The 10,303-nt window shown below is 39.9% G+C and overlaps 1 protein-coding gene across 1 annotated transcript; it reads right to left on the bottom strand.

Annotated features, from left to right (window-relative positions):
- Positions 1-2,911: 2,911 nt before the first annotated feature.
- Positions 2,912-9,478, bottom strand: LOC117247362 (V-type proton ATPase catalytic subunit A-like). Its single transcript, XM_033611887.2, has 15 exons — positions 9,340-9,478; positions 8,658-8,755; positions 8,135-8,263; positions 7,731-7,945; positions 7,515-7,652; positions 7,282-7,433; positions 6,981-7,143; positions 6,707-6,815; positions 6,328-6,450; positions 6,133-6,247; positions 5,842-5,905; positions 5,538-5,741; positions 4,932-5,026; positions 3,764-3,935; positions 2,912-3,667 (listed from the first exon to the last, which is right to left on the bottom strand). The coding sequence occupies exons 2-15, from the start codon at positions 8,737-8,739 to the stop codon at positions 3,575-3,577; spliced, it is 1,854 nt and encodes a 617-aa protein (XP_033467778.1). The 5' UTR covers positions 8,740-8,755; positions 9,340-9,478; the 3' UTR covers positions 2,912-3,574.
- Positions 9,479-10,303: the final 825 nt, after the last annotated feature.

The raw sequence follows: 10,303 nt of genomic DNA, 5'->3' as shown, positions 1-10,303 counted from the left end.
GAACTGGACGATATGAGAAACATGACAGGCACTCATAGATGAGAGAGTGAGCGATGATCCACAGGGCAGCCCCACCCTCGGGGATCACATTTCCTCCCATAAGCAACCTGACCTTGCTGCTCGCACACAGAAAACTCTGGAAGAGTGTGTGTGTGATGGGAGGGGAAACCAGGGGGCTCCTCTGTCTCTATACATTACACTCTTTGTGTGACATTTGTGACAAGTGAATAGTAACAGTGGTAATATAATAGGTGATCTCTGCAGGGAAGTTTTCTTTTCTCCTGCCCCCCTGCAGAGAGTTAGAGCATGGGGTCACATATAAATCGGCTCCCCTGCAGGTGCTGGGAACTTGGGTTCAAATTCTTGCTCATGAACACTTTAGCAGAGAGCTTGTTTGCCAACACAAGCTTTAAACGATCACTATTTCCATGTTTTCAAAAACAAAATTACCACATTAATTGGTTGCAACATTTAGCTGAAGATAAGGGGAAGCAAAATGGGAAATAGCAGCTTTTTAAAAAATAATCCATCAGAAGTGAGAGCTCAGAGAACTGGGAAAGCACACCTGCATCTGGAGGATGAGCAGCTTGCAAATACCATGAAGTTTAAGCCGTCAGAGACGTGCAGCAGTTGCAAGAGTTTGCTAATATTAGAGACGTGACAGTCAATAATTACAAAAAAAGAGTATGTAATTATTCTCTCCACTTTCAGTTCTGTTATTGCGTTCTTTACACACACACTCTGCCCGTCTGTGAGTCATTACCAACTGAAGAATAAGAGACAGAGAAGCAGGTGCATTGTAAGCTATGGGCTGGTACTGTATATCCTGTGATCTCTGAAACCTCTTAATGTCCGCACCAGTGTGAGTCTGGATGGACTGAATCAATGCAGAGAAAAAGATGCTGCTGTTGCTCCTGCGGGTTTTGCTTCCATTAGTCTTGATGGAGCCCGGAACCTGAGATAGCGGCTCTAATCTATTTTGGAGGAATTAATGCTGTGAGCCAGGCTGAACCAAGAGTACTTGCTGAAGATGACGTCTCAGCAAACTACGACTGATGCTCTGCTTGTAACAAACAGCATGGCAAGAGAACGTGGTGTTGCTGTCATGTCCGAGTCCCTCTGCTCTTTCCTGTGTGTGTCATATGCCTCCACGTTTTAGGAGAGTGCTTGAGTCCTAGTTTAAAGGCCCTTAAAATCTTTATTTCTCAATTAGTGTATAACTATGAACAATTTGGTCTCATATTAACACCCAACTTTCTAGCAAAGTTTAGACATTATGGGTTATTTCATGATAGACTTTCATATATTTTTGTTGTGTCTGTGTGCGTCTCACTGATTTCAAGTGGGAAGGATTCGTTGAAAAGAGGTGACGTCATGTACTTCTGTGCACCAATCAAATGTTGCAATATTTGAATAAAAATCTGATGACGGTTGAGGGGTTGTTTGCTCAGTCAAATCTGATCAAACCATGTCCACACAGTCCTGATAAAGCATATTAGCTGAGCTTCTGTGTTAATGTCTTAATAAAAAATAAATAAATATGTTATTTCCAAACCTTTAACTTTGATTATTGAACATTTAGTTAAAAAAAATCAATTTTTTATGCTCAGATTTTGCAGCTTTGCCAGAAAATGTAATGATTGCTCAAAAATACCAATTATTTGTGGGTCTGATTCAGCCATAAATAAATTCTAAACATGTGGCGAGCCTTATGACATTTTCATGAGGGTTGGATCTGCTCCTCAGGCTGGTAGTTTAGGTATTTAAAAAAATCCCAAATATATCCAGCTGAATTTTAGGGAATTAAGTATAAAATGTTTAGAATATTTTCAGCTGATGTGACAGTGCAGGTATACAAAAAATTGGGTGTTGTGGACTGAAGTATTCCACTCAGTCTGAAGCATCATGATGCTTTAATGAAGTGTAGAAACAAGTAGACAGATGCATAATATATTATAGTGTCGTACGGTGCAGCGTAGCTGTGTCAAAGCTGCTAAAAATACATTTATGAGGAAAATAAGGTTTCAAGAGGTTATTCAATCAGAAGGAGCCTTTTCATGACAGTCGCCCTGCAGCATTCAAATGTGTGTGTGCCACCTAGAGGTGAAAGTCTTTCAGTGATTGTGTGTTAATGAGTTGCAGCAGTCAGAGGTCCATTTTCACACTCTTGTTCAGCTATTTCAAAAAGAGCAACAGAAATGTATATATAATAAAAGTAAACAGAACTCCCTCTGAATAGCCAGTCTCAAGGATCAGGTGCTGGTTGGCCGCAGGAATATCTCAGATAACTCATGTTGCATAGTTACAGTTAACATCCATGTCTGTGCAGACTCTGTAGCCATGACTGTTGAAAATGCTTCAAATATGGATGTTACGGCAGAGATGCTAGAAATTCTGAGACACAAATGCTTCACATACGTTTAACCCAGCAGCACAGATGATCTATACTATCAGCACAGCTTCAAAATGGACACACAGGTTTAGTGTCACCAGCTCAGTATCTGACTAAATGTCTCCCCTTTTGCTCCTGAGTTATGGTGTTGAATTATGGCCAGAAAAGTGTTTTTGCAGAACATTATGATGTCACATTGAAGATGACCTTTGGGATATAAAATGCTATCGGTTTGTGTTAAATTTGGTTAGAATTAGCATTTAAATTCTTTAGTTATGGCCAAGAAAATGAGTGACCTTTGACCACCAAATTCTAATCAGTTCATAATTGATTCCGAGTGGACGTTTGGGCCAAATTTGAGGAAATTGCCTCAAGGCCTTCTTGAGGTATCACGTTTGCGAGAATGAGATGGATGGTCGGACAGACAGACGTGCAGACACGAAGACAGATGGGCAACCCAAAAACACATCCCCCCCAGCCACAGCTATCGCCCACAGAGGCATTAAAAAAACAAAAACCTTTATCATGTCTTAACATTTATTTCAGGAGACAGAAACAACCACAAATATAATAGTGAGACATCTGTTACAACACAATTCTAACAGACTCATTCATTCACATTTTTGCACATAATATCAAGTATATTGTCCACAACATCATCATCAAACATTAGAGGTAAGAGGTGGAAGAATGTCTTTGACCCCCTGATATGCAGTAACGCAGTGCTTCTGTCCCTTTAACCGTGTGCATGTTCCCATTTGATTGATAATCTGTTTCGATCACTGTCACATCCGGGGGAAAGTAACATCCCTGTCCTCTCTTTGTTGCAGCTATTGGTTGAGTGCAAGTACAGCACCTGATTGGGGCCCACTGATTTAAACCACAACATGATGGAGCGGTGATTTATAAGTGCTATGCTGAAGGGTAGGCCAAATGAAGGTGTTGCTACATCCACTGTATGTTTCAGGTGTTTTTCCAGTAGTGTTTTTTAAAGTAGATGAGTCAAAACCAACTAAAAGAAATGGAACATTGCTGAGGAATGTTTAAGGGGGACGTAAACACTGAGGAATAAGAGAGTTCACATGACTGAGGCAGACATCCAGAACACGGGCCATACAATCTGCACTATGTTGCACTGCACTGGGGTTTGGATATTTGAAAGAGAGCCTGAGAGTAGGAAACTCATTCCTCCAGGGTCCGGAAGGCGTTCTGCATGTCCTCCAGCAGCTGGGCGAAGTCTGCTTTGATCTTAGCTTCGCCATCCTTAACAGGGTCCTGAAGCAGTCATTGAAAGAGAATAAGTCATTTGTCTTGACTGACACAAACATGATGAACAGGATTATCTCCGCCACAAAATGACAAACAACATACCTTAAACTTCATGGAGCTGATTTTATACAGGGTCTCTCCCATGTGCTCCCTGATAATGGCCCAGGTGATTTTGTTGTCACTCTGTGCGGTGGACTCCACGGCGTGTCGGGCCATGTCGTAAAAAGATATCATGTTTGAGAGGATGCCAACAGTTTTGTAGAAAGGGCAGAACCTGTGTGTGGAGACAGAAGGATGTGTGAAGCTCAGAGTTTAGGTAACAGTCAAGTTGAGGAAAATAAATGAGAGAAATCTCTCCTTCATATCCACTGATAAGCTTTTCCATTGTTTCCACAGAAATCACTTGAAAACCTTAAATACATCAATTACTAAGCTGTGTAGTTGCTCAAGCTCATGGCTCAGCTCTATATTTTCTAGAACTGTTGCAAATTTCCCGCTTTTGTCAGAAATTTCCACCTGAAAGGGACCTAAAGCTACAGTTGGTAACTTCTATAAAAATAAATTAGTTTTATTTACTAAAACTGTCACTATATCCAGACAGAAGTACATCAGACAGATAGCCCTGCAGTTCCTCTGCATCCTCCTGGTGCTTCTAATGGCATTTGCAAGAATCTACCGCACTTAAATCAAACAACTATGCCAATCATTGCTCTTGAACTCAGATCAAACTGTCAAACTATGCAGAGCTGATCAAATATCAATCAATGTTCTGTTACTGCATTGCCTATTTCTTGCTTCAAATGTTTCCATAAACATTTCAGTGTACTGTTTAGCTGTAAAATCAGATTGTTTGTGACCTGGCCGCCATGTTGAAAACAGTCAAGCTAAATCAAAGCACCGTCCATCTGCCGGACCAACTTTTGTTTCATTCAAGTGCGGTGGATTCTTGCAAACACTATTAGAAGCACTAGGAGGAGGAGGAGGAGGAGGAACACAATTTTCCTCTCCTATTATCTGTCTTGTTTACTACTGGGTGTATATAATGACAGTTTCAGCAAGTACGATGAAAACTTATCTTTTTTAAGTTACAAACTACAGCTTTAAACATGTACATTTTATGATGTTATGTTTTCAGCTGTTGTGATGCAAAGACAGAGGCTTCTTTAAGGTTTAAAAGATTCAATTATGTCCATTAAAAGGTGGGAGAGTCGTTTCAGGCCTGAATGGAAAGAATGTGTGTTTTGTGGTTGGTGAGTTGTTTTGTCATCACCTGTCATAGGGAGTATAACCGTTCTGCTGCAGGAAGTCATCCTTAATGAGCTTTGCAACTTCTAGAGTGATCTTATCGGTCTCAGCAAGAGAAGCCTGTAAACAAAACAAGATTGTGAAGTCCAGTCAGTCCACTTTGTTTTTCAGAGTTGTCGGTTAACAAGATTAGCATCCTAGCAATTAAAATAATTAACTCTATTTTTCTTAAAAGAGAGAAGTAATGCCTACACACTTACTCTATGCCATTAAGGTTTAATTAAGACAATTTCAAGATCCTACTTGTCAAACATTTTGAGCTGTCTAAGATGTGTAAGTAGGACCGAAACGTATCAATTAAACTTTTGTGGCAATGAATAAGCATGCGGGCATTATTTCTTTCCTTAATGAACACTGTTTTTATATAGCCTTGCACCTACATGATGTGCGTATAATTATTCTCCCTTAACTCTACTGTTCTGACAGAAATCTCTTGTATAAAACACAGATTTCACACATCAAATACATCAGTTAACTGACAAATAAAACTGAAAATGTTTGCATTTGGGAGAAAAATACTTGGAAATGAAATTCAGGGGGATAAATGTTATTAAATCTTAGCCGGCCTCACCTTGCCTACAAGCTGCACGATTTCAGCCAGGTCCTCCTCCTCCTGTAGGATCTCCTTGGCTTTTGTACGGAGGGGAACAAACTCAGGGAAATGTTTGTCATAATATTCATCCAGAGCTCGTGTGTACTTGCTGTAGCTAATCAGCCAGTTAACTGAGGGGAAGTGTTTCCTCTGAGCTAGCTTCTTGTCCAATCCCCAGAACACCTAAAAAGGAGAAAACAAAGGATATTGACACACATTCAGAATGGTGCACAGGAAAGAAATATTCAATGGTTAAATGTTAGGATCAAGGCCCACTGCTTACCTGAACAATTCCCAATGTGGCTGAAGTGACAGGGTCTGAGAAGTCTCCACCAGGAGGTGACACTCTAAGAGGAATGAACAGTATTTACAGAAAAGTCAGCCTAATAACTGATAGCATGCCTTGCGTGTCTAGGTTTGTTGTGTCAGGCTGTCTACTTTTCTTATTCCCATGAAAAAGGAACTAAAAATATGTAAAACCAATAACAAAGTCTTGCTGTCAAAGACCTTTTTAACACCAGCTGTTTTGCACCAAAAAATGTAATTTTCCGTGCTTATATGAAACTCGACTCACGCTCCTACGATGCTGACGCTGCCCTCTCTCTCTGGATTTCCCAGGCACTTCACACGTCCTGCACGCTCATAGAAGGAGGCAAGCCTAGCGCCCAGGTAAGCAGGATACCCACTGTCTACAAATAAGGACATACGTAAGTGTCTCACAGTGTCCTCACAAATGTATATAAATCAATCGCATCCATCATGAACTTACCAGCAGGCATTTCAGCTAATCTTCCAGAGATTTCTCTCAGAGCTTCGGCCCATCGAGATGTCGAGTCGGCCATCATGCTCACATTATAGCCCATATCTCTGAAGTATTCGGACAGTGTGATCCCTGCAGAGGTAATTATATTCACTTTACAAGTTCTGGAGATTTGATTCTACAAACAATTGTAAGCGTAATATATTCACTTAAAAAATGATCTGCCATGTTTTTCTGAATTAACTTGATTATCATTTTATACATTGGGAAAAAATGAGCTGATTTTTTTTTCCATGAAAAGATAATAATGTCATAAATTCAGAAAAACTGGACATAATTTTTCCTCTCAAGTGGACACATTTCACTTTTGTAGGTTTCCAATTGGTACCTGTATAAATTGAGGCTTCTCTGGCAGCCACAGGCATGTTGGAGGTGTTAGCAACCAGTGCTGTTCTCTTCATAATGCTCTCAGTCTTGCCATCGACCTCCATAGTAAGCTGTTGGGGAAGAGCAGAGTTTAACATAATACAATGTGAACACTGGTGCTGTATTAAAGACTTTTTGCTCATTATTGAAATCATTTTTTTAAAGCTTAAAATGAGCTGAAATTGACCCAGTAAAGTGGAGATCAATGATAAAAAACTTTTTGTTCTTCTACCTACCTCTGGGAAATCCCGCAGCACTTCAGACATTTCATTTCCACGCTCTCCACAGCCAACATAGATGATAACGTCACTGTTGGAGTACTTGGACAAGGACTGTGAGATCACCGTCTTTCCACATCCAAAGGCGCCTGGTATAGCAGTGGTGCCACCCTGCACGCAACTGCACAGCACAAAGGTCATGCAGTTTAATTGGAAGCTTAAAGATTTTATCACACAGCGGAACCATAAAAAGCTCCACACATTTGAAAACTCACTTCATAAGTGTTTATAAAGTTAAAATAGAGGCTGGATTACTCACGGGAAAAGTGCGTCCAGAACTCTCTGACCTGTTAGCAGCGGATGATTAGCAGGTAGCTTCTCTGTTACTGGGCGGATCTGTCGTACTGGCCACACCTGCATCATGGTGAACTTCTCCTTAATACCTTCGAATTCGAGCTCCAGGACCACATCCTGAACAAAACACAATCAGAGAATCAGCCTCACAGAAAGTTTCGATCCCAACAACACTGTTTAACTTCTGGACATACTCACAGAAATGTCATAGTTTCCAGGTGGAGCCAGGTAGGTGACAGTGCCTCTGTTGCGAGGTGGAAGCATCAGCTTGTGTTTTATTAAGGAGTTTTCGAAAACCATGCCATAGATATCACCACCTGTCACGTGACTGCCGGCCTGGAGAGGAGATTATGTGAATAATTAGGAGTAGTAGCAGAAGACAGACATCCACAGCAAAGTCAGACTTGTTCTTACCCGAAGACTCTGGCCGGGGGAAAATTCCCATTTGAGGTCTCTGTTAAGGGCACCTATGTTCACTCCTCTTGGGATATAGATGCTTTGAGTGAGGTCGTTGATATCTTTTAATGGACGCTGGATACCGTCAAAGATGGAGCCCATGATTCCTGGACCCAGCTCTACAGAGAGGGGTTTTCCTGTCCGCAGAACAGGATCACCGACAGACACACCAGCTATGGCATCAAGTTAAGGAAAACAAAACAGTGACTAAATTTCACACTTCAGTTTTCTAATAGTAAAGTAACTCTAAAATGTGTGTTTTCAACCACTCAGAAGGTGAATTTAGGTTTTTAGGAAAATCATGACAGGGTTTGTTACGTGTGTAATGACAGATGAAGGTAATATGGCGGCATAAAGGATACAAGTTTCCTCATAGACCTGGATGGTTGCCATGTCTCCCTCTAAACGGATGATTTCTCCCACCAGCTCACTGTGACCTACACGTACCAGCTCGTACATGGCTGCTCCTGCCATTGCAGTCGCTGTCACCACTGTTATTATAAAAATATAGAAATTGTTAAAATAAAAATATGTTGGACAAGGAATATGACAGATATCAAAAATATAGTATTTTTGTTATTTTTTGTATTTGCATAACATTCAGACTGCTTTAACATTTGAATCTTTTGATTTAAATAAAAAATATAAAGACGAGTATTCATTTTCCCCAATTTATTCTGTGGAGCAAATGATTCCTGTCATTTTTATATTTACTCCATGATTCCTTTTCTGCAAGTTTTAACGTCACCAACATTAATACAGGATTTTATCCATATTTCTGCTCCTGGGGGGGGAGCAACAATACCGTAAAAGGTTTTCAAGGACACACAACAGATGCTCAATTATGCAATCTAGCCATTTAAAGAAAAGGGAAATAAACCAGACCTGGTCCAGAAACCCCATGTACATATCCAAACTTGCTTTCTCGCTCCTCATCCTGGATCTTGGGAAGTGTTGAGGTATCCATCTTAATAGTTTATGTCCTGCAAACATCAGGAATGAATATGAGAAACATTTGTTTAGTTAAATTGATTACACTAGGCAGACAAACCTTCACACATCATGCAATACATCATACATCCTCTTAAATAATTATGCTACTATGGCTGCCTACTTTAACACAGTCTGTGACTTTATACCCCACGCTGATATGGACATGTGTATGAGCACCATGTCACATTACCAGGAACCAGCACAGTTGTCTCTACATTATAAATGAAGTGTGGCAGTGTAAGGTCACAAGCTAACTGAGCTGAGGCTGCAGACCTGTCATGTGTTTTAAGTTTATCCTGGGTTCAAGATAAGGTAAAGGACATGTTTGCTAGCCAGATGGTAGCATAGTGTTTACACACACACGCGTAACGTTAAGCGCAAAGCTGATTTGTGCGTGTGCGCGTATGAGTCAGGTCAGCTAGCAAATACTAGCTATGTTCATCATCATCATCGCAGAAAGGTTGAGCTAGATTAACGGTAACTGGTTAATTCACGCAATATTTGATCTGTAAGGAAATATCCAACTGTTATAAAAACAGAAGCTAAAATTATACTGCTACTATAAATATTTTACCTTATGTTAATATGTAGTTGTCCAGGTTTGTCTGTAACGTAGCAGGCTGAGGAGGAGCTTCACTGTGTTAATCACCTGCGAGGCACCGGACTGTCACGGGAAGAAAACATCTCCATTGTGGCTCAAACGGTTTCCTCCGCTCTGGCTTGGTTGACTGTCTATGGAGCCAACATGGCGGCCGAAGCTTAACAGTTTCCTAATCGACGATTAAGTTCCGCCGGTCTAAACACTTCCTCCAGGCGCAACACTGACCTCTGCTGGAAATAAATAAACTAACTAGGACTGTTTCAAACGGACGTAAATGAACGAAGGAATGACCACTTTATCTTTATAACTTCATTTTTAATTTAGGCTTTTGGCTACGGTGTATACCTTTTACCTGGGTAACAGCCATAGCTTTTGACTACTTCATAGCTAGATGTACATACGGGACTATTCTTAATTTATGAACTTTTATAAATTAAACATTTATGAACATGTAAAAATTACACCGTGTATCTTATTCAGAAACTGTAAAAAAAATATAAAAAATCTTTGGAGTTTCAAACTTCTGACGGTCATATCACATATTATGTGACGAACACTTCCTTTAAAAAAAAGGTAACTAAATCTTATCTTAAAGTAGTGATACTTCATTAAAAAAATCATTTTATTCTACATCTAAAATTTTAACAAAATTTTGACTTGGCTTTATTCCACTCCAGGATTTCATCTTTAACTTTTACCTTTCTCATATTATAAGGCAAAGTTTTTAAAATTTAACAACTAATTCATAGTGGAGGGATGGTCATGCATTTCCCCAAGTCACTTAGGGAGGCTTAAGGGAAATATTTGGTCCAATAAATAAATAAATAAATAAATAAATAAATAAATAAATAGCAGTCTCTAAATAGCAGTGGTGTAGTGGTGGTTGATGAGGGGGGTGTACTATAGGTAGATATGTATGTTACCAATGAGGAAGTGG

This window comes from Epinephelus lanceolatus, chromosome 11 (assembly GCF_041903045.1).
Source record: "Epinephelus lanceolatus isolate andai-2023 chromosome 11, ASM4190304v1, whole genome shotgun sequence".
In the NCBI taxonomy this organism is placed as follows: domain Eukaryota; kingdom Metazoa; phylum Chordata; class Actinopteri; order Perciformes; family Serranidae; genus Epinephelus; species Epinephelus lanceolatus.
This window is presented reverse-complemented; position numbering and strand designations above follow the sequence as displayed.